A 27591-nucleotide genomic window follows, 5' to 3' on the forward strand; every position below is an offset into this window, starting at 1 on the left:
CACACGACAACCATGATCAGTGAGCTGGCCAGCAGAGATAAGTTGCATGGTTAGTTTGGGAACATAAGAAACAGCAGGGACATGAAAAGAGGGAGACGAAAGAGTTCCCTGCCCTGCAACAGAGAGAGACGATCCATCCGCAGTGTGAACAGTGATAGGAATAGATGGTGTACTAACGGAAGAAAGACTGGTGCGATCAGGAGTCATATGAAAAGAAGCACCAGAATCTAGAATCCAAGGAAAATTACTTCAAGAAGACTGAGAAGCAGTAGCAGCATCTGACTGTGCAGAGGACTGAGTAACAGAACCAGCAGCTCCCGATGGCGCAGAGGCAGCAAGGCGACGAAGTTACATGAGCATCTCCTGTGTCTCAGAACCAGCAGAACTCCGCTGAGTGCCTCCAGTATCAGAACCACCAGCACTACCTGTACCCTGTGAAGCACAACCACTACCACCTCGGCGAGATTGATCTTTCTTCTTCTTGAAGCAAAATGCCTTCACATGAGTTTTCTTACCACAATAGCCACAGCGAAGACGACCACCCCCTCCTCCCTCAGAAGAAGACGCTGCTGAAAGAGGCGCCTTAGGTGGAGGAGTGACAGCTGTAGACGAAGAAGACCGAGCAGCCAATACTGAAGAAGACGAAGACTGCAATAGACCAGCACTGCGAAGACTAAGCTCCTCATTACGAACAGCAGCAAGAGCCTCCATCAGAGAAACACAAGGCACACGAGAGACCAACTGAGCTCGAAGCTGCTCAAACTCATCACGAAGACGACTCAAAAAGTCGTAAGTGCGCCTAGTCTCCAGAGCAACCTTCTGAGCCTTACACGAGTCACAAGTGCTGGGTGATAGTGGAGGACCAATAGAATCAAGCTGACGCCACACTGCAGACATCTGAGCATAGAAATCATCAACTGTAGAATCACCCTGGCGCAATAGCTGGTCCTGACGTAAAGCAGCAATATAGGTAGACTGACCAGTAGGTTCATAACGCTCACGAAGAAGAACCCACATCTGATGTGCATGCTCAAAACCAACTATATCTGCAGAAATCTGTTCCTCCATACTAGCAGCAAGAACAGCAACATCACGAGCATCCTCATCCAACCATGCCCTGTATGCAGCAAACTGAGACACATAGGACTCCATACTGGCATCATAATCATCAAGCATCTTTGTCTTCACATCATCAGTAGCCTTATCAGGAATAGTAGGTTTGACAGGAACAACAGGAGGAGATGGGCAGAGTATATCACTAGTAATGAACTCCCAAAGACGAAGACCACGCATGTGCCATCGAAAACGAGGAACCCAATCACGATAGTTGGTGCCATTGAAAAGCATCGGACATCGTGTAATCTGCACACCACCGGATGACGGAACGGAAGGAGATGCCATCCCAAACAGCAACGGTCGTCGGCAAGAGCGCAAAGCAAAAGCGGCGGTCGACGGCGAGAGCGCAAAATAAGCGGCGGCAGTAGCAGTTTTTTATTTTGAGTACCCTACTGAAGAGTCCGGGGCAAAATAAAACGACAAAACGAGTCGACAGCAGCCACCAGATCACAACAGTAGTCCTTTTTTTTACATGAGAGAAGGTTCTCTGTTAAAGGCTCGGATGAGAACCAAGCAAAACAGAGGACCACGACTCCCACGCAAACTCAAGGAGCAAGGGATCGACCAGCGGCGCGCGCGACCAAAGGCGGGTGTCAGGCGATGGCGCGGCCCGATGCGGCGCTGCCTAGGAGCGCGGCGGCGAATCCCAGCAGGAAGGCGAGGCCCGGCGGTGCCCAGCGGATTCCGGCGGGCAGAGGAGGCCCGGCGGCGGCGGAGAAGTAGGCCGGCGGTCGCGGGGAGGCGGCGGCCGGCGGATCCCGGCAGGAATCGAAGAACCAGGCCCCGGCGGTGCAGCGAATCCGACGAATCCCGTGGGGGCGCGTCCTGGCGAGCGGGCAGATTCCGTCGGGCGGCGGCGATGGAGAAGCTGCAGCGACGTCCCAGAGACGAGCGACGACGCGGTGGAGAAACTGCACAAGGAAGCAGCCGGCGATTTGCACGCAAGTGCAACGTGCGGAGGAACAATCGGGGAGAGAGACACGAACCCTAACCCTAAATTTTGGCTCTGTATACCATGTTATGAATAGCACTTGTATTCATCATGAGGGCTCTAGGCCCAAATATATACATGTACAGGTGTTAGGAAATATGCACAAAACCCCTTATACAATGGGGAAGATACAAGAGATACATATACATCTAACAGGCGCCACTCGATGGGCCACCACATCGCCGGGCCTCCTCCGTCAAACTCGTGGCCGCTGATGCTGTTGGCGCTGGGCGCTGTCTCCTCCGACGCGGGGACGGGGAGCTCGAAGGTCCACCAGGAGCACGGCTGGGCGCGGAGGCGGGGGCAAAGCGGCCACGCGCGCGGGGGGGAGGCGCGAGGAGCTAGGCCACAGCAGCTGCTGCCGTCGCTGGAATCTCTCGCCATGACGCCGCCGTCGTCCGCTGTGGCCTGCACCTGCTCCTTCGCCGTCGTCCGCCATGGCTATCACCTGCTGCTCCGCCGCGGCGGAGGGCCCTTATCGGCATCCTCGGGCCTCGCCGCACTCCCCTTCGCCTCCCATGGCGTGGCCTCCTCCTCCGCGCACCTCCATCTCTGCGTCTTCACCTTCTCTCGCCTCCATCTTGGATCGGGATTGGGAGCGGGAGGAGCGGATTGGGGACGGCGAGCAGCGATGGCGGTGCTGGGGGCAGGACGCGTCCCCCTCTGCGTCGGATGCACCGGAGGCCGACCCCGAGGCGGCGGCGGCGGCAACGGCCAGGCACTTTGGGCCATGTGGGGCGGCGAGTGCAAAGGGGAGTCGCGGGCGCGTCGGCGTCGGTGCGGCGGCGTCGCGGGCAGTGCAGCGGCGAGCGGGTGTCACAGCGGCGTCGCAGGCAGGGCGGCGCAGCAGCAGTCGTTTCTCTCTCCGCGCTGCCACATCAGCGCCACGTGGCGTTTGACCGCGGAAAACTGCTGCCACGTCATCGTGAAATCCCAAAAACCGGCCTCAGGGTATAAATTGACCGGTTTGTAGATTTGAGGTACCTAAATTAGACGGTTTTGTAGTTGGGGGTCAAAATTAGACTTCATGAAGAGTTCAGGGGGTCAAAAGTGGACTTTTTCCAAAAAAAAAACTCGACCGCAGGGGAAAGACCGCCCCAGGACATTGCACTAAGAAGAAACCTCAGCCAATCCGGCGAGAAAACCCCCGAACCCTGGCTTCACCCTATATAGGGCAGCACCGTAACCTGGACCGACCACGACCCGCTGGGTTAGGGACCACTGCAACTACACCCTGAAAGGAGGGCCCAAACAAACAACAGGTGCACAGGCTGGCATCCTGCCACTATTTTTCATATTGCCAGCGAGGGGGTGTTTTTATTGCCGCTAGGATTTGAACCCTTGTTGGTGTCTTCCTCAACCGGGAAGCTTACCACTACACTGCATGAGTGCTGGCTCTTGCCATCACTCTAGTGCAAAGCTCTGGATGTTAGCTGGGGCAAAAGGGTTAAGTGTGCTGGTCATTAGGAGTCCAGTTGGACAGTAATCTTAAGCTGCGGGTCTAGGGTCGCCTTTCTTGTTCATGGGCGAGTATGTAACCTTAACACTGGGTTGTGCTGAGTGTCGTGTTCTGTAAGGCTATTTTGGCCTTTTTCTTCCTTTCTTAATGCAACCTGCGTATTCAAGAAAAAAGAAAGACTAAATGCTAGTCTATGTATTGTACTAGCTGGTAACCCATGTAGGTAATATTATGTGCTTCTTAAATGCCACTACAAACTTCTGTTTTCTTTAGTATTAGGGTGCACCATCAATCGTTGAGCCTTGAGCAGACTTTTTTTCCCTAAAGATGCATGAGAGCTGTCGAATACACGAGAGAGCTGCATATCATTTCATTATAAAAGGAACTTCCTATAGCAAGACTTGCATAACAATCAAATCTAAAAGATATGGTTTGATCCTAATCAGACTACAATCTTTTTTTACTACATTTGCAGTCACCCTAATCAATATTTTTTTCCTCGAACTGCAACTTAGTTTGTCACACTTCAACATCTTTGTTTGCTCATTTCCTCGACCTATATGTTTGGATCTTACTGAAAATGGAAGGGTCAATTGCAGGGTGATAGCTGATAGTCATGTGCCATGGGCCTGCAAAGCCTTCTCCCAGCTTCATGCACAATTACTTGCACGAAATCCTTCCCTACTACAGTGAGTGACCGCTACATGAGTTTCTGCATGTCTGCGAACTGCAGCAGGCATGCATTTTCATAATTTTGATTTCTTATTGGTGATTTTCTTACCCGAACAAACAGGTGCTGGAGGTTTTTTATGATCAAACTCTGGAATCACAATCTGCTAGATGCGCGCACCATGAACTCCTGCAACGTGATTATTGATGACGTCAAGAACGAAAAGCTCGGATCCCAAGTGAAGCCGATGCGTTGAAAACATTTCGGTCATGAACGATGACAAACAAGTTACTCTTTTCTTTCCCATCCTACAATATTTGTGATGCTATCGACATCCAGCTCCGTATTAATATTCTTGGTATCATGAGTTTTACATGAATTGTTTTTGTTAAAGGAAGTTTTACATGAATTGTTGGTTATTCAGTGACCTGGACAACTCATTTCCATCTTTACCTCATTGTACTAAACATATTGTTTATGAAGCTGCATGACTCTTAATAGAACTGTTTAGACTCTGCAGCAATTCAGCCCAACTTGCCATAGCTGTCACCCGTGTGACCACTGAGCCCATCCTAGGCCCTCTGAGTCTTAACTTTTCGTGTCGCACGTAACCCATGTGATCCTCTATTGACGGTAACAGCCTTCCGTCACCATGTGAGTCAGAGATGTTCTGAATTTTTCAACCTGCTACCACTTTCCTTTTGCCGTTCATTTTCTAAAACCATGCGCCGAGGGAGCAAGATTGCTATGCTCCACATGCGAAAAATACTCCCCCGTTTAATTGCAATCCATTGCCTCCGTGACACGTTCTATTAAGCTCTTTTAAATTGCTAGCCAATCCGAAACTCCAATGATAGGAAAGAACATGAATGTTGGATTGTGGATGCAATGCAGGCAACATGGCAGCGATCATTAACCAGTGCTTAGCAGTGCACAGCACACACACCCCAAGTCAAACAGTATCAGTGGCTTATTAACTGCACCATCATCCTCTCCTGATCCGGTTTCGATCCAATCATGTACGCTTATCTCTGGCTAATTCTGTGCACAAGTCAAATGGATGGTAACTCTTGCATTCAATTATATATCCTAGCTGCTGATGCTGCTCAGATCCCGTATTAGCTAGCTAGGCTGATGGAGTCAACGATTAGAATAAACTCCTTAACGTCCTGTGCAGACGCTACTCGTTGTAGCACGGCAGCATTTTTACGACAAGCTTATGTCAAAATCAAATTTGAAGCAGACAAATCTCATGAATTTATTCATCTATGCGCAACCCGGAAATTCCACAGGAACTGTAAAAGTAGCTTTTCGTTGATAGATTGCGGTTGCGGATGTCATTTCCTTGAATTGCACATGGTATATATTATGCAGAAGCGGATGGTGCGCTAAGTGTGGGAATGGATCTATCGGTGAAGGTGACCACCTTGCAGTTTGCACAACTAAGCTGCAAGCCTGGCTGTGCTAAAAGAATATTGCTATTATTCTTTTTCTTTTTCCAAGAGGAAATATAATTCCGGTTGTCGATTTTGTTTTATGTTGTAAAACAATAGTTTTGCTATTTTTTCTTTGCTTATCATTCATGTTGCAAAAGGGTTACCTGAAAGTATTCAATTGGTGTATTTTTTTTCTTGAAATATCGGCCCTTAGTTCTAACAGATTTTTGTATTAATTTCAATTTCGAAGCCAACTTGTACTCCAAAAAATAGGTAGGTAGGTGTTTATGTGTTTGTTAGTTGTTACCCTTGACCTTGAGAATGCACGCAAGTTGAATTGTTGATGTACTTGATGACAGAACTGGAAGTGCAGGGCAAGCAACAGGAAGGGAAGTCTGAAGTTAGGAAAAAGTAATTTTGTTGAGCTCAGGAATACCTCGAATTGATCAGAATATATAAAACCTAAAATGCCGAGTACACTGCAAAGTAATTGGAAACCATCATAGGATTGAAACAGCGCTCCACATGCACAATTTTTTTTCACTAATCTCTCCGACACGTCGTGACCTCTTATTAATAAGTAAATCCAAGACTGCAATGATGAAGATGAACATGAGGGTTGGGTTGGTTGCAATGGAGACAATATGCCTGCAGCAACCACCAGCAAGTGCTTAGTGCACAACACATTGCCTAAGTCAACCTGTGTCAGTAGGCTTAACTGCAATACCATCTCTTGATCTGGTGAAGAGTAGTTCTTGTTGCCCTAGCTCTTTCCCATCTCTCCGCACAAGCCAATGGATAGCATCATAGCAATGCAACTTATGTAGATGAATTTGATAATAGTGTGCGACCCTAGCTGATATGATTCTAAGATCCAGTTAACTGAGTTGATGGGGTCAATGCCACAGTAATGATTGGTGTTAAATGTTGAAGCGTACATGGAAACTGGTTGCATGCACGCAAGGTCTTGGAATGGGTCAGTTTGTGCTCCTGAGTGATGAGACCAATTAGCCCAGCTATGCTGCAGACAGGCTGTTATTCCTTTAATTTATTCATTTAGTTAGTTAGTTAGTTACTTTTCGGGAGGCACAATTCTGAGTCAAATTGTTCTTTTGGATTCTAAAGAGCTATAATTTAAATCATATTCATAGACGGAGCGATTCAGAGCCAAAGGTTACTTCTGACCTCTTGTATCAGCGGCCAACTCTGCAAAGAGGTTTACTTGCGCATTTCGTCTGTTTTCCCTCTGCATTCACCACTTGTTTAAAACTTTGGATAGAATGTTTGTCACATTAAGTTTTAAATTTTCTATGGTAAATTTCCAGTGCAAGAATTTTAGCCATATACAGCTATTAGCTACTTCCCATGGTTGTTATGTACCTCTGCTGTCTTCAGATTGCTTTGATGAGGGAAATGGCCAAATGGGAGTGCAGGGCCAGCAAACACACAAAGGACAAGTCTGAACTTAAGAACAACTAGTCTTCTTGAGCTCAGGAGTCAGGAATAGAGCTGATTCAGATCCGTGCAACTTGAAATGACAAGTAAATTGGGAAGTTAAGAACCTTCATGTCCAAGTTGCGCAACCAAGCTGTTGCTAGTGGCCAAGGAATTTTCTTTTACTCTGAATGTTGCTCATCTATAGTACCGGTTGCGTAGAAGCAACTGCTACTTCAACAAAATGTATGTACCAAATTGGCCATGACAAGAGAGGTAGGAGCCATGTACTACTACTTCCCATTAGCTCTCTCCATCGAGACGTCTGATTTATTTAATCATTGAGAATCTCTCATGATTTGAATGGCCATTCTATAAAAAATAACAGATGCTAAAATTCCATTTCTGGGGGGGGGGGGGGGGGGGGGGGGGAGAGAGAGAGAGAGAGAGAGAGAGAGAGAGAGATTAGGGGAGTGAAGCAGTTGCTTACACTTACACCATCTCCACTACCATGCTACTAGTACACAGCACACCACACACCTAAAGTATTGTTGCAGCTTCAAAGACAGGCAACAGCCGTAGCTGCCTCTTCCTTTAAAAAACAGGAGTGGGACGCAAGCAAGCCAACCAACCTCTGACCTGAACAAAACTATTTAATCTTTTGTGCCAACGGATTTACACGGTATCAAATGATTAAGGATCACTCATTTCCTCTCACTGACATGCAATGTTTGGATCATTGCATATCTAACTAAAGGGGATGCGCATGGAGTGAGGTACTGGGTAGAGAGTTGAGGAAGCAGTTGAACTGAATACTTGACCTACAGTAAAAGGAAGGGGCAAATTAGGCGCAAGGTGTCTTGCGCCACACTAGATGTGTATGTGTACTTCATCAAAATTCGGATGCCTATCACAATATGAACTAAAAAAATATATAAAAAATAATTATGATTTTAGTGATGTCTGTTCATATGCAATCTAATCCAAGGTAACTGTTGAGGTGAAAAATGTAAGCTGAAAACAGTCCAGAGCATATTAATCACGCATTAGCTATATAGCATGTTAGAAAACAAGACATCATTACAATAAAAAAAATACACCTTAGATAGGAGTTGATATTTATCCCTGAGACCATTGCATTATATTTAAGAGCATATTAATTCAACCCCCAAGTGTGGGCATGATGAAAGCACCATTTTAGTTAAAAGTAAAATTTAAAGTATGTCTATGTAGTCTTGTTTCCCGTATATGTGCAAAAAAAAAGTGAGCAAAACCATAGATCGGCCAAGAAGCAAGATCAGGAGTAAAAATTAAGAAACTGAATCTCTATTTTTTATGTTTAACCTTTACTCCATTTCGGAAATTAACAAAGGAGTTGGCACAAAAGGAGGAGGTGAAGGGGAAGTCTCCTAGTATTGAAAGAGAAGTGTAGAAATCTCAATCTTTTCCAGGTTGAAATCACTTCCTTTTCACTTCAAGCCTCTAGCCCTCCACCCCATCTTTTGTCTCCTCAGATATCCGTCCCAAATCTTTTTGCTCAAACAGTGCACCGATAAGCAAATTTCGCTCTAGGCGAACAGTATCTTGATATGCTAGCATATCCGCGGAAGTTGTTCAAGGATGTAATTATGGCTTCAACCACTACCCACTAACTTATGCTTAAGTAAATTGCACTGAAAATTTATATATTTTTTCTTCAAATCCATCGTTCTCAAATTTTTGTGTCCCTTTTGAACGTAAATCTAAGGACTGAATTTGTGGTTGCCACTAAAATAAACAAGCCAGTCGTGTCTAAATTTCCAGAATAACTGGGCATCGATATGCTCGAACTACTATGACATGTCTTCCTCAGCTTCGCTGTTTTTGTTTGCAAATGGCATCTCCTTGTGGACTCAATAAGCAGGACAGAAAGAGGATTGGATGGAAGAAATATCCAACGCATACCTATTCATTGGAATCTTCATCTGTCAGTGACACATTGGCCTTGAGCTGTTGGCCGAGTCTGACTGACATCTCTCCACATTGCCAAGCAACAGAGAGATCAAATCCCATTGGTAAGTGGCGCAAGCAATGCTGGTTGTAAACATAAACCGTCAGAAAAGGTGGCGACGGCGGTCAATACAAGCATCGATGTATTCTCCTAGCTTATTAGATGCAGCATGCATGCTGGTCAATCTGTGCTAGGGAATAGGGATTATTATTCTGTGTGGAGCAATGACTTGCAGTAAGCGCTGCGCAACTTAAAGAGGGAAACAAAAACGGGTTGGAAATAAAAGTGCTCCAAAAAAAGGACTGGATTAGACAGTAATGTGCAGGTACACCTGATTAAACACTCGCTTTCGGTATAGTCCAAAGTCCTCCCAACACTTTAAGTTATTAGCCACTCACTCACTCACTCACTCACTCACTCACTGACTAATTAGGTGCCATTCAGTCTGGTTGCATGTAATTGGAATATTGGATACCAAGGACACTAAAGATGGCATCAAAGCTGCCCCCCCCCCCCCCCCACACCTCTGGTACCACAAATATAATCTCACTCCGGCATGGTGCCAAGATATTTGAACATTAGTAAAGTCCAAGAATTTTACAGCCAACAACAATTAAATTCATTTTCTCATGAACAATAAATAGTAAACTTGAATTCCATACCGAAAATCGTAGGACAAACTGTTCGACCGTAGTAGTGAATAATCGTCGACTTCTATATAGATAATTGATGATGGATCGTCCTCGTCGGCGACGATCCACTAACCAAATTTCCTCCCATTACAGCTAGCAAGGACGTCGTGAGTTTCCACTCCCTCCCCAGTTCTTCCCACATCGATGCCCCATGGCATCAGACTCTCTCCCCCAACCCAACCGATCCGACGACGATTTCGGCCACTAGTTTATCGCCACGCACACATTGCCAGCCATGGGCATATGTCAACCTCCCCTAACTTTCTCCACCCTTCTCTTGTTGACAATCCACTTTATTACTCCATCCATCCATCCCTATGCCATGTCTATGCGGTGCCATTAGCATCACATCATATCCTTCACAGGCAGCAAAGCAAAGCAAAGCAAAGCACAGCCCAGCCCAGCGCAGCACAGCACACTTGCAGCTGCAGCTGCAGCGCCATCCCTTCCCTTCTCCTCAAGCATCACCAACCTTGCTCCCTCCCACTTCCACACGCGCACTCCACCTTGCCTGCCTTCCTCCGATCGGGGTTCGGGGCCATGGGCGGCGGCGTCCAGGAGGAGGAGGCCGCCGGCGCGCCGCATACTGCCGCCATGGTGGTGCCGCCGGTGCTCGTCAAGGGGAAGCGCAGCAAGAGGCAGCGCGTGCACGCGCCGCCGGTGGTGCTGTCGTCCGCGGCGCCCGAGTGGTCGTCGTCCGCGGCGTCGGCCGCCACGGCGCCCGCGGAGGAGGAGTCCGGGACGTCGCGGTCGGACGAGGCCGCGTCCAGCGCCGGGTGCCTCACCGAGGAGGACGAGGACATGGCGCTCTGCCTCATGCTCCTCGCGCGCGGCGTCCCGGCGGCGGCCAAGGATGACGAGGGCGTGGTGGTCGCCGTCGCCGCCAAGGAGGCCAGGTTCAGGAGCCGCCGCCCGGCCGACGGCGCCGCCGCCGGCGAGTACGTGTACCAGTGCAAGACGTGCGACAAGTGCTTCCCGTCCTTCCAGGCGCTCGGCGGCCACCGCACCAGCCACAAGAAGCCCCGCCTGCTTCCGCCGCCGCTGGCGCTGGCATCCGAGGATACCAAGGCGGCCGCTGCAGCCGAGCCAGCCGCCCCGTCTCCGACGTCGCTCCCGCCGACGCCTCCACCCCCGGCGGAAGCCACCGCCGCCGATGCAACAGTGCTCGCGATCGCGGTCACGGTCCCCGTGGCGCCGAAGCAGGAGCACGACGCGGGCGCCGTCGCCGTCAAGGCCGCCGCGGCCTTCATCGCCGCGAGCAGCAGCTCCAAGCACCACCCGCGGGTGCACGAGTGCTCCCTATGCGGCGCCGAGTTCGGGTCGGGGCAGGCACTGGGCGGCCACATGCGGCGGCACCGCCCGCTCGTGCCGGCGGCGGCGCGGGACGACGCGCCGAGGAAGGAGAAGAGCCTCCTGGAGCTGGACCTCAACATGCCCGCGCCCTGCGACGAGGCGGAGACGTCGCCGCGGTTCGCTTTCGCCGCTGAGAGGCCACCGGCGGCCCTCCTCTTCCCGGCATCCGCGGCGTCGGCCCTGGTAGACTGCCATTACTAGTAAACACCTCACCAAGTAGCTCTCATCCTCTGCTGCTTCCTTCTCAGCTGATACATACATACACACATACACAATTACTACTCCAATCCATACAGTACACACCAAATTGCTACTCCTTGTTGTCTACTAAATACTACTTTTTAGTTTCTCTTCTTTATTTTTGGGGGTATTTTCATTCCATTATTTGTTCAAATGATTGGAAATTTGGAATGGGAGATGTGAATTATCGGTACAGAAATATGTTTGATATATATTTGACCTGTGAGATTATCCCTTAATTCTATTAATTCATTGATTGATTCAGATGTGTTTCTTGAGTATCCCAATTTCTTAAACATTATGTTGTGCACAATTCTTTTTCTTGAACAGTCAATTTGTCAATTGTAGTCTCTCATGTATTGATTGAGCCATGCCAGTGTGTGATCAGATGAGTGTGAGCTGATGAAGAGTGCAATGGAGTGTGTAAAGTGGCAAGCAAGAGAGAGAGAGAGAGAGAGAGAGAGAGAAGCAGAGAGAGCTGGAAAAACGTGGGTACTAGCTAGGCATTGTGCTCACGTAAAGGGAGTGACCTTCCACTCCATCTCTCCCTCTCTCTGTAGGTGCGTGTGTGATGTTCTGTGACCCCTCACTCTCTCTTTCTCTGTCTACATCACCACCATCGTAATCATCATCTAATCTTTTCGGGGAGTTAGCTTGGGTTTGGTTTGGTCATTGCTCTACCACCACGAAAAGGCTCCCCCGGCCCTTCTGTTGCTTGCATCGTTGCATCCACTGGCTTGGTTGGTTCCTTGGCAAGTTGAAGTTGGAAGCACACCACCCAACCCCAACCCTTCTCTTCAGTGGCCACATTGGGTGATCAGCATTGGGATTCTCCCTCACACTAGCTCACATGATTGACCTAGATAGCCGATCGAATTAGTGCCCCCATCTATTCTTGATCCAAGCGCTTGTCTTGAACACAAACTTGCAATAAGGGAACCACTCCATTATAATATTATGATGCGATTCCTGTGTTCCAAACAGTGCTATATATAGTGTTCCTGGACAGCATGATCATATACGCGGATTTCTCATGGCCCTGGCCCTGTTTGGTTCCCGTTCTAGAGTTTCTAGAACATGAATCTTCTATGTATGAAGTCCAGAATAAAGTCTATTTGCAAAATCTCTTTAGAAATGGGTGTGATTTTTCGCGATGAATCTAATTACAGCAATTAATCGATGTTTGGTTACAGTGATGCTATAGTAAACATCCTCTAATCATACGGTCAAAGGTCTCATTAGATTGGAAGCCGAAACCAGGTACCAGTGTTTAGCGTTACAGAGGTGATTATAGTTTACTAGTAGATGAGTGATTAGAAGGCGGGGAAGTAGCCAGTAGGGTGGTGGTGCGGGTGCAGAGGATCCGGCGGGAGGGTGTGGTGTGGTGTGGGAGCTCGTGCGGTGGGGCAGCGGACAACGGGGCAACATGCTAACTAACCGGGTCAGACAGGGCTCCCAGCTGCCGGCGGCCCCTGACCATGACGCCGAGTGAGAGGCCTCAACTCATGGCCTCCAACCATCTCCCCACACCACACACACATGTTTTGTACGTACTGGCCCTCCACTACTTTCTCTTTCCCTTCCAGCTTCTCATCTTATTGGATTTATTATTAGCATCTTTTCTTTCCATTTCTACATTTCCTTTTTTGGGAAAAAGGAGAGAAAACTATTTATTTATTTTTTCATCGAGAGCTAACATGTGGGAACCTCTAATTTTGACTACTAAATTTAACGAAAATTAGCATGATGTCTCAAGTGTGCCTGATTGCTATCGAACTAGCAATGGGTTTGGTCAACATCACTTCACCTTCCCCAACCACGCTGGTGTGCCTGGCTCAATCGTACCATCACCAAATGCTAAGGCTCCAACCACATGAAACTAATAAACTTATATATATATAAAACATGTGCACACAGCACGTCGGTGTGTGTAATCTTGCTTGGTGATTTTCAGTAAGCCTTCATTTCCGTTACCAACTAATTTAAATCTCCATGTGATACTTCAATGCCTGGATATATCATGCAGGGTTGACAAAAGATCGAAATTTCGTTTTTGCATCAACCGGGTTTGATCTACGCCTAACTACCATTAGAAAAGGCCATAATAGGCGCCGTGCTTCTATAAGGACAGTTGTAAAATAAGTTTTTTCCCCATTCCATTTGAAATTAATTGTATTTCTAGGACAATTTAGTTTCAGCAGAATTCTTCTGAAATTCAAATGGTCCGAGTGATGTGCTCAAGTCTTGATATAACAAAATAAAGCCTCAAAGTATATGGCCTATCTATTGTTTATTTAATTGAGTGCATCTGTAGAGGGAGTAAATGTCAGGTAACAGCTGGTGATGAGTGGCACATGCAGCCTAACAACGCTCGGTTTTTCTTAATTATTTGGAACTTCATCAGTCCCCTAGACTAGGGATTATACAGATGCAAGATCCATATATATACACCACCACCAACTGTACTGTCATTATACTCTGTACAGTTCATCATGACTTCATGATTAAGAAGAAGTCTTCCGTCTTCTCTAGATTAATTTCTTAGATCCGATTCCTATTATTCCTTTTCCGAGAAGCAAAAGGAAGCAAGCATGATTCCCGGATTCTTTTCTCCAAAAATAAATATGACATTATTAAAAAAAAGTGATGTGATTTAAATGTGTGTTGATATTTCTAAGCATATTGTATTTTTTGGAAAAAAAATAGAATTTAATTAGAAACTTTATCGTGCTAGTACATTATTCGGCAATATGTCCTCATTCCTTTTCCATCAATTGTTGCCTAGATTCAACCACCAAGCAATGAACCTTACTCCCCTTAACTATAGCCGAAGTCTGAATAAGCCCCTAAACTATGCCATTTAGTTCATGTTACCGCATAATACAGTTTATCACTTTTGTTACTCCATACACAAGTTGAATTTTAATTTCAAATTTTGCAAGGTAGTAGTGGACATCACAATGAATATTTAAAAAAATAATAATTTTTTCTATTAATTTTCATATAACTTTGAACTAACTCCAATGATTAATTTATTATTAAATATCCTAATCTATAAAAATAATGATAAAAAATTATGGTGCATCTTTTCTAACATGTGTTATGGTGTGTACTATTATCTTGTAAAATTTCAAGTTAAACCTCCAATTTTACATTGAGAAATAGAAAAGACAAATTTTATTAGGGGGTAATTGGAACTGAATTGAAGGGCATAGTTTGGGGGTAAAATGAACCAAACGATAGTTTAGGAGGTTATCCAGACTTTGGCTATAGTTGAGGGGAGATTTTTTCCTTCCAAATAAGTGTAATTTTGAAATTCAAATCCATATATTTTCAGCGGAAACAGATTCAACCACCAATGACATTATTTATACAGAGCCTGTGCTATCTTCTATCATTTTGACCTCAGGCCCCATGAGATCTTTCGTATAAGGTATTAGATACCGTACCCACTTGTCTTGTTATGTTTCTGTAGAATTCTCTGTCTGATCTTATCTTTCGACCACTTATTCGTCGCTATACAAAACCAATTCATGTTGCTTTCTTGCACATCCTGATCAAAAGAGTTCCGTGCAACTTTCCGTGAGATGAGTACTAATCTACCTTGGGGTGATGATATTGAGACATAACTTTCACTTGATTAATTTAATTTATGTCTTACCTATATCGACTCTGGAAAAATTGTGTGAAATGATTATTCTTGCATAATTTCAATCAACCTAGCACTTGTCCACTGATTTAGCCCGGTTGGAGGGCATTTCTTGCACTGCCACTAGATCGAATCCATGAAACTGCAAGTGATTGTGATGGTGTGTGTGGTACTAGAAAAGAGCGGTGGGTGTTTGGCTCAAGTTGAGTATAGTAGCCACCAACTAATCAAGAAAGAAGAGGGGGATTTGTGCCATGTGTGTGTGTGGGGTTTGAGCGATGGAGGGAGGATCAGCTGGAGCAGCCACAGCACACAGCAGGGGAGAGTGGTAGTGGAGTGGAGTGCTTCACACTCCCAGCAAAGTGGACTTCACTTCCAGTGGCATTAAAGCAGGCCGGCCGGCCGGCCGGGGCCAGCAACAGGCCACACTTGACACTCACCGTCCCCGGACGGTAGTTAGAGGTCGTTGGAACCTACTGTCCTGTGGGCCCCGCGACTAACTGCCCCCTTGAAGCATCCATGCCGCGCCGAAAATGCTACGTACACGCCCTTTGTTCGCCAAAAGAAGGGGGTTAAGATGCTCTGGTTGATGCTATCATACTAAGTGTGATACATACATGTTTCGGTTGTACCTGAAAGTTATTGTAGCTGTACTTTGATATGTTATTGTCACAAGGAGACATTACATTAGAGGCAATGCCTTTGTGTATCTTGCTCTGCAAAGTTGATAACCATTATAACACACATATGTGAGGTTTTTCTTCTTCTGATTTACTGTGTCACAAAAAAACAAAAGGATTTTGTCTAAACTGTAAGCAAAAGTTGCATTTCCACTGTGCGTACCATTTCATTTGCTGCTCCAAATAAAAAATGTAGAATTTTCTTCAATCAAATCCAAAATGCAGTTAAAGGTACAAAAAGATGACTATGTTTGCATACCTATTATTCTACTTCTCCAAATATTATAAATCTCTTGATAAGGTTTTATAGAAATTGCTTAAATCAAGACATCCATCAAACACATGGTATCAAAACTCACGTAAATGAATTACAGTACTTACTTAATAACACTTATTTGGTATGTATAATTAATTATATACATGAAATTTTTTCATGCAAGTCTTTGCGTGGTAGAGGTGTTTAATTAACTCGGTATTTTTTTTATGACTAACATGTAGTACTATGACAAGAAACAAATATTACCTACAACACAAAACACCAACTCTGCTGATTAAAAGTAGCCGAAGGATGATATTTGCACCGTACGCAATGAAGGAGCGTACACTTAGTAATTCCTAACCAAGCCATTGTCCTTTGTTCCTTACGTCAGTTCGTTTACCTGAGGCCTTTTGTTGATTGGACATGGATGGCTTCGCTGGCAAGTGGGCATTGATCACAATCTTTCACAGGGTGCACGAGTGTCAATGGGAACCTTCTGAGTGCCGTGCAATGGCGGCCTAGTGATTGCACAGCTGATGAAAGCTCATTCATGACATGCGGCTTCACCTTCACCAGTTGTCCCTGACTTTAATTTGATCTGGCTTTGTTTTGAACCATTAGATGCAGTGCTAGAAGCACAGAAATTTGCAAAAGTAGATAGGAAATTAGCACCGTAGTAAGGTTTACTCATCTACTGTGTAGTATGTGGGTAAATCTGTTGTTTTTGAACGAAGGGTGACGCAGTAGTTGTTGAAAATAGATTCTGTTATGCCTCGCTAAAAAATAAGCGCCATAATTAATCAGGTTTTGCCAGAGTGGTTCCAGAAGGAGCATCAACGTGCATGGCTGGATAAGGCACATGGTTAACAAACTCCATTAGCAATTTATATCAGGGATGTTCAGGCCTATTTCTCTTGATAATGTTGTTTTTCCTTTCAGAATGCTTCTCATGCTAGCAAGTCCCTGTCGTCTCCGCTAATTACAAACAATTAAGATCCCATCAATCTCCTTTGATGTGTTAGTAGGTTTAGCTAGTGAGATCTCAAATGCAGTGTCTAAACTAGTATAAAAAGATTACGTGTGGGTTGGCCTCGTGGTATTTGTATAATGATTGGTAGTCCTTTCTGGTATGTTGGTATACTATCAATTCATAACATTGATTTTTCATTTGTTTCCCTATGCACTTTTTTTTTGGCCCACATGTATATTAGTATATATGGTTGGTGTGCACGCGTTTCACATACATTTTGAGTTTATTCTCTTTTAGTTTTGGTTCTAGGTAAGGCCATTCAAATTTGGGCCCAACCTTTATCCGTACTAGGAGTTTCTCGCTCTCATTTGCAAATGGGAACACAGTTACCAATAAACAGTCAGCTTTTTTTATTTAAACAGTCAGCTAATAATCTAGTTGCATTGCTTCCTTCAGCTGAATCCTTGCCTGTCTCCGTTTAGTACACCCGGCCCTGAAGTCGTGGGCCAGATTTGCAGGCTTTTACTTCATGGGCCTTCTTGGCCCTAATTCTAAGATTTTCTTTTTCTCCGGGCCTGATAAGTCTATTAATTTCACTGACGTGTCCAATCCGAAAACACAGGAGGTCATTTTTTTTTGAAATGAACACAGGAGGTCTTGGCATGCAGCAAGGCCTGGCGCTGGAGAGTGATCTCCTCATCTAGAAGGCTAGAGTCGTGATTGCGCTAATGCAGTGAGAAATCTCCAGGAAGATGGGGCGATTAGTATATAGGAAATTTGACTTTTGACACAAAAAATGTTAAGTACCATATATATTCCTTTCTAATTGAAGGAATTCAACCACTTTTGTCACCGGTAGGGAAAAACTAGTGTAATGAAGAAATATTTTCATCAAGATAAAAAAATAGATAGGAAATCACAATCAGTTCGAGAAACTCAGAACTAGAACCAAAATTAGCATTTAGTGAGCAAATAAAATGTTAAAATTTGGAAAACAAATGAATGAAATGTAAATTGACAATGATTAGTATATATGAAATTTGACTTTTGACACCAAAATGTTAAATACCATATATATTTCTTTTTAATTTAAGGATTTCAACCACTTTTTTTACTGGTAGGAAAAAAACAAGTGTACTGAAGAAATATTTTCATCAAGATAAAAAATAGATTGGAAAATTTTGCAATCACAATCCGAATGAGAAACTACGAACAAAACCACTAGCACCAGAAACTAGCATTTAGGAAGCAAACAAAATATTAAAATTTGGAAAACAAATGAATGACAATGGAAACTAGCATTTAATGCCTCCCTTTGCTGCTTAGGCCAATCTTAGTGGGAGTGTATTAAGAGTGTTATGGGCATTAAATTTGCTAATATATACTAATAGTACGAGGAGAGAGAAGAGAGGAGTGTCATGAAATGCGAGAGGAGTGTCATCACCATGACACTCCACTAACACAGTTCTTAAGATTCTAGTCTAGGTAACTGTGTCGATGACACTCCCACAGAGACTGTCCTTAGTGTGCCGAGTGTGCAGGGAAAGCGGCGGCCGAGCAGGGTGGATATGTGGCGTGGAGCCTCCCCTTCCCCTGCAGCCCCTCCCCCACGGCGAGCGGGGAGGCATGATGCTAGTGAGGTGGCGTAGAGTCGCGGCAAGCGGACGGCAGCACTGAGTTTCCCATCCCCCACACGAGCGGGGAGGCGCGGTGCCATGGAGGTTGCACGGAGCTGTGACAATCCAGATTTTATAATCTAGAACCACCCAGTTAAAATATAGCTTTTATGTTTATGTTTATTTAAAAAAAATAAAACATGATTTTCCTTAGCAAGGGTATTTTTGTAGTTTTGAAAAAGTGCAGAGTCCTTCTTACAAAATAGTTTTGCAAAAGGTAAAAAAATTCAAATTATATAAAGGGTTAAAGTGCATATTTTGTTTTTCATGTTTACCCTCATAAAAAGATATATGTATGCTTAAGACTACCCTTGAAATTTTAAAACCTAAGTTGTGTTCTTTTGCATTTAAAAAAATTTGGCGGATTTCAAAATAATTTCAAATCCTTTGATCTAGTGAATTTTTGCACAACATGAAAGTTGTAGATCTTGAAAAGTTACACAACTTTCATGTTGAACACTTTTTCATTTGAGCCCTAGATCAACGGGAAATTTTACTTTACAATGAGACCACTATGTTTTTCACTTTTTACAACTAGGTCCACCCACAGCTTCTTCTTCCTCCCTCTAAAAACAGAGGCGCCGCCGCCCCTCGTCGTCGTTTCGCCGCCACCGCCGGTTTCCTTGCCTGCCAGCTGTCCTGCACCGCCCCACGTGATGAGTACAAGCCCCTGCCGCCACTGAACCACCTTCGCTGGCCCTTCGCGCACGCGCCACACCGCCCGCCCTTCCCTGTTTTGAGCTACACCGCCGGCCCGCCACTGGACAGCCACCCCGCCACCGGAATTGTTCCCCGGCGAGCTAATCCCCTAATTTTTCTCTCTCCTCTCCCTCCCTTGGTGCCTATAAAAGGGGTAGAACCCCCAGACCCCTTCCTTCACGCGCGCGCCGACCACCCTGCCCGCCATCCACGCCGGCAAGCTCGAGCTCACTGCCGGCTGACCTCTACCACCACCCTGTTGTACAAACCAACCTCACCAGTAGCTCGCCCTCGTTCCAGTGAAGCTCGCAGACTAGGCCGCATCACCCCATGGCCGCTGGGACGCCGCCGCTGCGGTCCAGACAGTCGTCGGCCGCCCCTCTTCGCGGCAAGCCCAAATCCGTCCATCCCCCGACTAGTTGAGCACCCCCAGAGGTAGCCCTTGAGCTCCTCTTGCTTTTCCCCTGCGGGGCCCCCACCTCCGGCAAGGGAGCTCGCCGGAACATGGCCGGACAGAGCCTCCACGGCCGTCCATGGCCTGAGGGACTTGATTGCTTCGATTTCAATCTTCTCAAGGTCCTTTTTGCAAATCTGCTTGAGCTCTTTTCTTTTTCTCTTTAGTGAACTTTGAAAATATATAACAATTCATAGAAAAATCAGAAAAAATGCCAAATTAATTTTGTTGTGTTCCTCTCAACTAGCTCTATAATTTTGGCTACTAAAGTTTGTATGAAACTTTATATTGTATGCTCTAAATTAATTGTTAGCAAATGAGTGATTTATTTATATCTTTTTAACCATAGCCTTGTTATGCTTGATTTTTGAACCATGTAACCTATGTGCTATGTATGTTCTTATATAAAAATTGTGATCTAAATGCTTGACTTTTTCTTATTATTTCATGTACTTTGTTTATTTCTAGTTTATGCAATTTATTTACTTTAAAGCATGCTTTTGTTAATTTCTTAGGCTCATCTTTTTATTATGAGATCTACTAATTATAAATAGTTTATGATAATTTTTGGGATAATTTTTGCACTGTTTAGTTTGAGTTTTAAATATTATGTTTGGGTTTTAAAGTTAATTCATATATAATAGTGCTGTTTGAATAAACTCCATTTTTGGGCTTGATTCATATACATGGTCTTTCCTTTTAATTTTGAGTTTATGTTTGATTTAAAACCCTAGTTGTTGGAATTCTTTTGAATTCAAATTATAGATTTGAATTTAACCCACTCTATGTTCCTAGATAAAATTACCCTTACTTTCTTTTAATTTCAAACCATGTTTCTTAAGTGTAGCTAGTTTTGTTATTTTATGGAATTTATTTGTGTTCACTTTTACTCTATAAACATTTGCCCAGTAAAGTAACATTTTTAAGGTTGGTCTTAAATGCTTACTTTACTAGATAACAATTTTTAGTGAAGGAAAGCTATACTCAAGCACTTCACTAAATCCAACTACTGCATTGCATATAGAAACAATATCGCTAATAGACGGAACATACGAACTCATCCAGAAACTAGACGGGGATTTTTCTGAAGCCCAAGCCAACATTGTGGAATTAACTAAAGTCCCGAACCCAGATTCGGAAGAACCAAAGCCTACTGACAAGCCCCGGTGCATAATCCTATTATTTTAAATTATGCAACTTATTGTTATTATTTATTTGTGCATTTAAGTTATTGGAGTTGAATGAAAACCTTAGATGCATAACTCTAGGTACCTATTGATTGAACACTAGATCTGAGTTCGAATAGCTGCTATGCTAATATGACCTGTAAAAGTCGAGTGATTGCCTGTCACTCGCGAGCTTTATAGGAGTTGATTGTTTACTTTCTTGCCATCACTATAAGGACCATGGACGGATTGGGTTACAAGTTTCATGGTGGAAATCCGTCTGTGTTGATAAACTTGATAAGGCCGCAGTGTGTGGTAGCGGTGGTTAAGCTTTTGAAAGTACTAGCCATATGCCATAAATATGGTACGCGGCAAGCCTAGTAACTCCTCGGCCCGGCAAGTGGACATACCTTCCACTCTCTCTTAGAGATAGGAAATTAAATTTATGTTGAAAGTTATGATAAGTTGCGCAACAACTACGGGTGCAGAGAAGAGCGGTTCTCTGTAGTCGGGGAGAGTGGCGCTGATCCACGAACCGGAATGAGAGGCAAACGGTTGCTTGGGAGTGACTCGTCAGTGCTCCAAGCGTGTGTGTTAGGTTTACCATTGCAAGGTTGGAAATTCGATTCAGAATCGTCCGTTTCTCACGGATATTGAGACTGCTTGATCCATTTGCCACATAGAGTAAGAAGTGGAACAAAACGATACTCAATATAGTTGAATGAAATTATTTCTCTACATGCTTGAATAGATAGGTGCAAATCTAGAATGACTAATACAACTAGAATCTAACAGCTAAAACTTGAAATTAAGGACCTACTCTTTGTTGCTTTTCAGCAAAAGAAACCTCAGAACCTTCACAAGCCTTGCATGTCTAGTTAAAGGGCTATGATATACCCTTAGTCGGGTCAGTCTTGCTGAGTATTAGTATACTCAGTCTTGCTTGTGACTTAATTTGTTTTCAGGTAGCACTTGGGATACTTGGTGAGATTGACGTCATGTACAGGTTTCATCATGATGTCATATATCGTCGCTAGATGTCGATCTCTTTTCCACTGTTTATAAACTCTGAAGTACTTTTCTACTTTCAAATTTCTGAGGTACCCTATTTAAATTTCTCAAACTCAGTTTATAATAACATTTATTAATGAAATTTTGTTATAAAAGTTATGACTATTGTAATCTCTGGGCTCACCTTCGAGTAAGATATGTTGTTTAGATCCGAAATACAGCGGTTTTATCGGGATTTTACCGACATACTGTCAAATTACTCTGTTTGAAGTGCGGATTAATTGTTTCATCTATAATGGTTAGTTTAACGCACTTTAACCGAATTAATTTTGGCGGTTCTGCCACAAGATTCGTGATAAAGCAGGTGGCACCGCGGAGCTTCCCTTCCCCCACGCGAGTAGGAAGGCGCGGCAAGCGACGCGGCGGCACGGCAACCAGGGTAGCGGCACGGCAACGAGTGGCAGGCGGGGGCACGACCTACGGGGCGGAGGCGCACCAACGAGCGGCCTGCAGGGTTGGGCAATGGCGCGGCCAACGGGACGGCAATGTGCGCGGCACAGCTTGAGCGGGCTGGCAGCGTGACAGGAGCCAGCGCGGCAGCGGGGCTTTCACCCTTTTTTGTTTTGTGGCTAGAGCAATACCGTCGGTTTTTATGTGATGGGACTTTTTATTACCATCGATATAAATCCAACACCCCTCAAAACCGGCGGTAATGGGTCTGTGGACATGGGTCCCTAGCTAGCCCACTTCTCTAGTCCGTCCTAATGGACTGACGGATAGGTTGGTCGGAAAAGGCGCGACTCGCCTCCTTAACCCAAGATGCAGTCGGAAATGGGCCTGTACCGTGACCTTGACTGGAGGCTCGGATTTACACATGTCACTATCCCCGATCGCTAGGATCGAGGAGAGCCGGACTCCCGGAGCAGGAGCAACGGATAAGGGCAGACGTTGCAGTTAACTTAGGGCTAATTTGGCAGCCACGGGGTAATTAACCCAGGGAAGTGATCGGATGGGAGGGAATTTTCTGGACAAGGCAATCCCCGTCCACCCGCTGGGGGGATATCCCCGCAAGGGGTAACTTCCCCGTTGCTATTTGGAAAGCTTTCCCAGGGAAGATAATCACGTGTTGGTTTATGAATGAATATATATAAATATATGCTCAGAAAATTAGAAAAAAAATAAAAAAATTTGAAAACATACGGATCTTCACCAGCAGTACACAAACAAAATTTAGGCAATACTTTGCGGCACCCTTACATAAATTTTCTTTAAAAAAAAATCGTGTTCACATATAGGTTCTTACAACTTTTTACACTCACAAGTTGTCTATGACAACAAAAGAGGTTACAATATTGAGAAAGGCTACAACTTTTCAGAATTTCTACAATGAAGTTCAATTCTTACAAAATTTGAATTGAGTACCATCTAATATCCAGCAAGAATTTGGTTCGGCACTATTTTGGACTTGTGCATGCTGATAAAAGTAGCTGCATTTCCTGCAAATGATCAAATAAATCATAATATAAATGACCCAAGAAACTTACTGATTGCTTTGTGGCACATATAGAACTGCTTTATGATTGATTAAGTGCTACAAGTAGCTTGGCCAAATTAACTAATAAAAGCAGTTCTAGGCTTTATGATTGATTAACTGCTACAAATAGCTTGGCTAAATTAACTAATGAAAGCAGTTCTAGCATGGCAGAACATAATGCTAGTTATTATTCCGAGCATTCAAATGAACACATGCCCACATCCCCGTGATTGACTAACCATACATTTTGCTGAGCAGATTACCCAAGTATGTTGAAGCCTGAAAATGACATTAACCTGACATACAACTTTTATGAATATAAGGAGATGACAGTAGCAAAGGCCGTCGCACAATAAAATCCAATCAGAAAGAATAGGATCTTTATTGGTAACCCTATCCTTGCTTTGTTCAGCTTGGTGGCAGAAAACCTGTTCCAAAAAGATTGAATTGCATTGAAAAGGTGACTGTTATTTCCTTATTGGTCACTACTATCGGCTAATGTGGTTTTGTCGGACCATTGCATCTGCCTACATAAAGAATGAAACATTTCTTATTTAAATACACTATGACATTGCAGGTATAGAGCAATTCACAGATTGGATTCCAACAATGGAACTTAGATTAGGTCCAATACTACTTGACTATGAAATTCAGTCCAGTGCTATGCTGTATCTGAATTTCTGAAATGCATAGCTTTTTACCAGTGGAAGACAAGAGATAGACTGATTTCTAGGACTCCCAATCAAAAACTCTAAAAATTTGTACCTGGTCACGAGAATTAGCATATAGAACAGGCGCTACAGCTAACTGTTTCAGCAAGCAAAAGCTCTAAAAATCTATACCTGGTCATCGGAATTAGCATATAAAACAGACGCTACAGGTTTCAGCCGTGTGAACAAACCTCCAGTGTCTGTGGAAGGGAGGAGATGCCATCAGCAATCGAAAGATGGTGTCGGAGGACTACACCGGGGAGGAGCAGGGGAAGAAATCATCAATTTCACAAGATCTATTCTAAGAAGTAAGCACACCCTAGAAAAAATAGGGAGGGGGAAGGAAGAGGAAATGGAGAAGGAAAATGGGGTTGCAGGAAACGAGCATACAGATAGATGCTGAGCCACAGTTTGGAGGTGAGGTGCCGGTGGCCACGGAGACGGAGACGGAGACGGAGACGGAGACGGAGACGGAGACGACGACGGCGTGGAAGTAGTGGCGGCCATGAAGGCAAAGGTGTGGAGATGTGGAAGCAACAGCTGTGGAGGAGGGGACGATGGAGGTGGGGAAGAAGGTCGGCCGTTCGCCGCGGCGGCGGCGGCGGCCGTTCGTCGCATCTCGCGAGCAACACGGAGAGCTCGAGACTCGGGAGAAGACGGGGGATTGCTCCCCGACCTGTCGAGGTGGGGCGTGTTTCCCCGTGGAAAGGAGGCAGATCGGGGCGTGAGAACCCTGTCGCGTGGTGTTCCAAATGTCCGATTAAATCAACCCGTGGATTGTATTCCCGTGGTCTTCCCACCCGGGGAAAACGCAGGGATCCCTGCGGGGATTGGAGTTTCCAAACGAAGCCTTAATGTACAAGGCGACCCCTCCCCCACGGGGGTTAGGGTGCCCTCACTGTGGTAGCAGGGAGACACCGTCTCACATGCCCGTCCTTGCGGGCAGAGCACGACGTCATCATCAGTATGCGGCGGACACGCCTCCATCGCGAATGAATGACTGGGCAGAGCACGACATTTGATTTACTCTGCCTCCAGAAGTATCAGGTTTCAAAAATTACTTTTATATTTCCAACTTAATATATTGATTGGACACTACCATATTTGAATCAAATGTTGTTGCCCGGTTGATAAGTAATCTGTTTTACAATTCTACCATACAATTTGCATGTTTTTGCAGATTCCTCTATTGTGCTGTCGAATCCTTTTCCGGTTCCGCACCGGAAGGTTAATACTTTGTTTCGTCAATTCTACGGCCCTTGCTCTCCCTTGGATCTACTTCTTCCGCTGCCCTATGCAGTGGAGCTGATCTACGCAGACGGCAGCTGAGATCGTTGATGCTTCAGCTACTTAGTCAGCATCTGCCCATTTGTGTTTCCTTGCTATGGCAACACGTTCTCATCAACTAGGTGTTTAATTAGAGGTAAACTGCATCTCCATGAATCAAGCCAAGTAGTACTTCCTTTTTAATATTCACAGACATCGCTCACTGTGCTAATATCGAGAGGAGAGATCCAAATGTTTCTTGCTTGCATTTTTCCCTCATTAATTTTTTACAGAATTGGATGCTCGAATTTGTATTGTCAATTGTGCCTAAAGTAAATGCGGCTAGCTAATTTGTTAGAAGGGTTATGCAGGTTGACAATTACATAGAGGTTGAATTTGAATTCAGGGTATGTTTCCCTGTAGTGAGAGTAATGTCTCGATTTAATGGGGTGTGCCACTCTGCTCCTATTCAGTTACACTAATCTGTTGTTTCTCCTTTTACTTAGGCACTTCATGTGTAATTTTAAAGTTGTAAAATATCTAAAGAGATCCAATGAAGCATAGGGCATTGATATAAATTCACTTTCAATAGTATATTAGATTAAACTGTGGACTTCCATTTTGATCAAACAAACCAATAAAAAATGGTCTGATTTCTTTGCATACTATAGTTCTATGTGCTGGGTAAGTTCATTTTCTCTGCCATACCTATCAATACATTCCTCATGTATACTGCATTTTTCTCATTTCACCCTCCTTTTGCTCTTTTTTCCCTCATATTGTTTTGCTGTATCGGACATTTGCCTGTGTAGTTTTTCACATGAAAAAAAATGTTACAATGAGATGTTTCGTATGACAGACCATAATTTGATAGTTTTCCGAGTAGACAAGTTTCTTTATGTATCAAAATATTGCTATACAGTTCTTATGTGCTTCCTTCATTGCATCGGGCCACATCGATTTCCTCACCCTGTGCCATTGCCTCCAGCCCTCAAGGTACTTTCATACGTCCGTGCTCGTCGTAATTAGTCGTCCATTGATATGTCGCTCTCTTTCTACTTTACCTGTGATATCTGGTGTTTCCTGTAACGCATATTCTGTAGGATCATACTAGAGAAACACCAATTTTTGTAAGAAATTTTGGGGCATTTGATTATTTGCCACTCTCTCAGAGTGTCATTTTGAATTTCGGAAGAGCGCAGATAAAGTATAATGTAACTGCACTTGGCTCTGCATATGCAATGATTTGGATTAATTCATGCCCCCTTGTTTCTTCTTATTTTTTTTGTAAGGATGCTCTTTGTTTCTTTGGTGCTTAAGGGCGTGTTTGGGAGCCGGCCTTACCCTGCCACGGAAGTGTGGCGGCGACCCACCTGTGGCGCGATGAAAACGGCCGCCTAAGCTTTGGCGTCTTTTTTCACTGGAAAAGGCTGTGGCGGCCAAACTTGAATGCTAAAGCAAACAGCAGTCATCCATCCGTGGCCGCCTAAGCTGTGGCTGGCAAAGTGAGGCAGCCATCCAAACACCCCCTAAATCCATCATGTCGCTCGATTCTGATTCTTATTACTTTTGTTTATTTGTTTATTCTTCAGACCACTAAAAAGAAAGGATGGATAAATCATAGCATCAAGGGCCCTGAATCAATTGGTGATCACATGCACCGTATGGCCTTAATGGCTCTGATTGCAGGTGACCTTCCTGCTGTGGATCGAGAAAGGTCCATTTTTTCAAGCGATTGATTTTTTATCAGATTTGGTATGGTTCAGATTTCCTTTATCATTAGTTTGTTTTCTATACATTCTGCTGACAATAATCACTATACTTTTCTTTCTTAAAACAGGTGCATCAAAATTGCTATTGTGCATGACATTGCTGAAGGTAGATAGCGTGCCTATCAAATTTGTGAGCATAGGGCGAGTAGCTTGCCTATCAAATTTGTGAGTTTTGTTGCTTCATCAGAGAGAGAGAGAGAGCAGGCAAATCAATGGAGGAAGAAAGGTACCCACCGCATATCAGAGGACGTTCCAAGCGGCGCCATATCCATCTTGGTGAACTTGTTATCCTTGTTTACAAATCCCATATGGCTGGTGAAGACAAGACTGCAACACCTAAACATGATACTTCAGGATATTCTGT

General features: G+C 44.5%; 3 protein-coding genes across 12 annotated transcripts in view; 2 read left to right on the forward strand and 1 right to left on the reverse strand.

Moving 5' to 3' along the window:
* LOC120639725 (polycomb group protein EMF2B-like) overlaps window positions 1-4688 on the forward strand; it is a 29119-nt gene extending 24431 nt beyond the window's left edge. For 7 of the 8 annotated variants that reach the window (XR_005661632.1, XM_039915607.1, XM_039915608.1 and 4 more), the window contains 2 exons: window positions 4166-4255; window positions 4360-4688. Coding sequence is in view for 6 of the 8 variants with exons in the window: in XM_039915607.1 (XP_039771541.1) it covers window positions 4166-4255; window positions 4360-4492 (223 nt within the window). In the remaining 2 variants the exon portion in view is untranslated. The remainder of the gene's footprint in view (window positions 1-4165; window positions 4256-4359) is intronic. The other variant, XR_005661631.1, reaches the window with a different exon arrangement.
* Window positions 4689-9858: 5170 nt separating this feature from the next.
* Window positions 9859-11649, forward strand: LOC120639728 (zinc finger protein ZAT5-like). Its single transcript, XM_039915614.1, has one exon. It carries the CDS (start codon window positions 9933-9935, stop codon window positions 11340-11342), a length of 1410 nt encoding a protein of 469 aa, XP_039771548.1. The 5' UTR covers window positions 9859-9932; the 3' UTR covers window positions 11343-11649.
* Window positions 11650-23174: 11525 nt separating this feature from the next.
* Window positions 23175-25041, reverse strand: LOC120639729. Of its 3 annotated transcripts, XM_039915615.1 has the most exons (4): window positions 24580-25041; window positions 24381-24389; window positions 23719-23907; window positions 23175-23441 (listed from the first exon to the last, which is right to left on the reverse strand). In XM_039915615.1, exons 1-4 carry the CDS (start codon window positions 24805-24807, stop codon window positions 23400-23402), a joined length of 468 nt encoding a protein of 155 aa, XP_039771549.1. In that variant the 5' UTR covers window positions 24808-25041; the 3' UTR covers window positions 23175-23399. The 3 variants fall into 3 exon arrangements, 1 of the variants encoding a protein (XP_039771549.1); XR_005661633.1 differs by lacking the exon at window positions 24381-24389 and having other exon boundaries at window positions 23175-23907; XR_005661634.1 differs by lacking the exon at window positions 23719-23907 and having other exon boundaries at window positions 24381-25041.
* Between the last annotated feature and the right edge of the window lie 2550 nt (window positions 25042-27591).

This window comes from Panicum virgatum, chromosome 7K, assembly GCF_016808335.1.
Source record: "Panicum virgatum strain AP13 chromosome 7K, P.virgatum_v5, whole genome shotgun sequence".
Lineage (NCBI taxonomy): Eukaryota > Viridiplantae > Streptophyta > Magnoliopsida > Poales > Poaceae > Panicum > Panicum virgatum.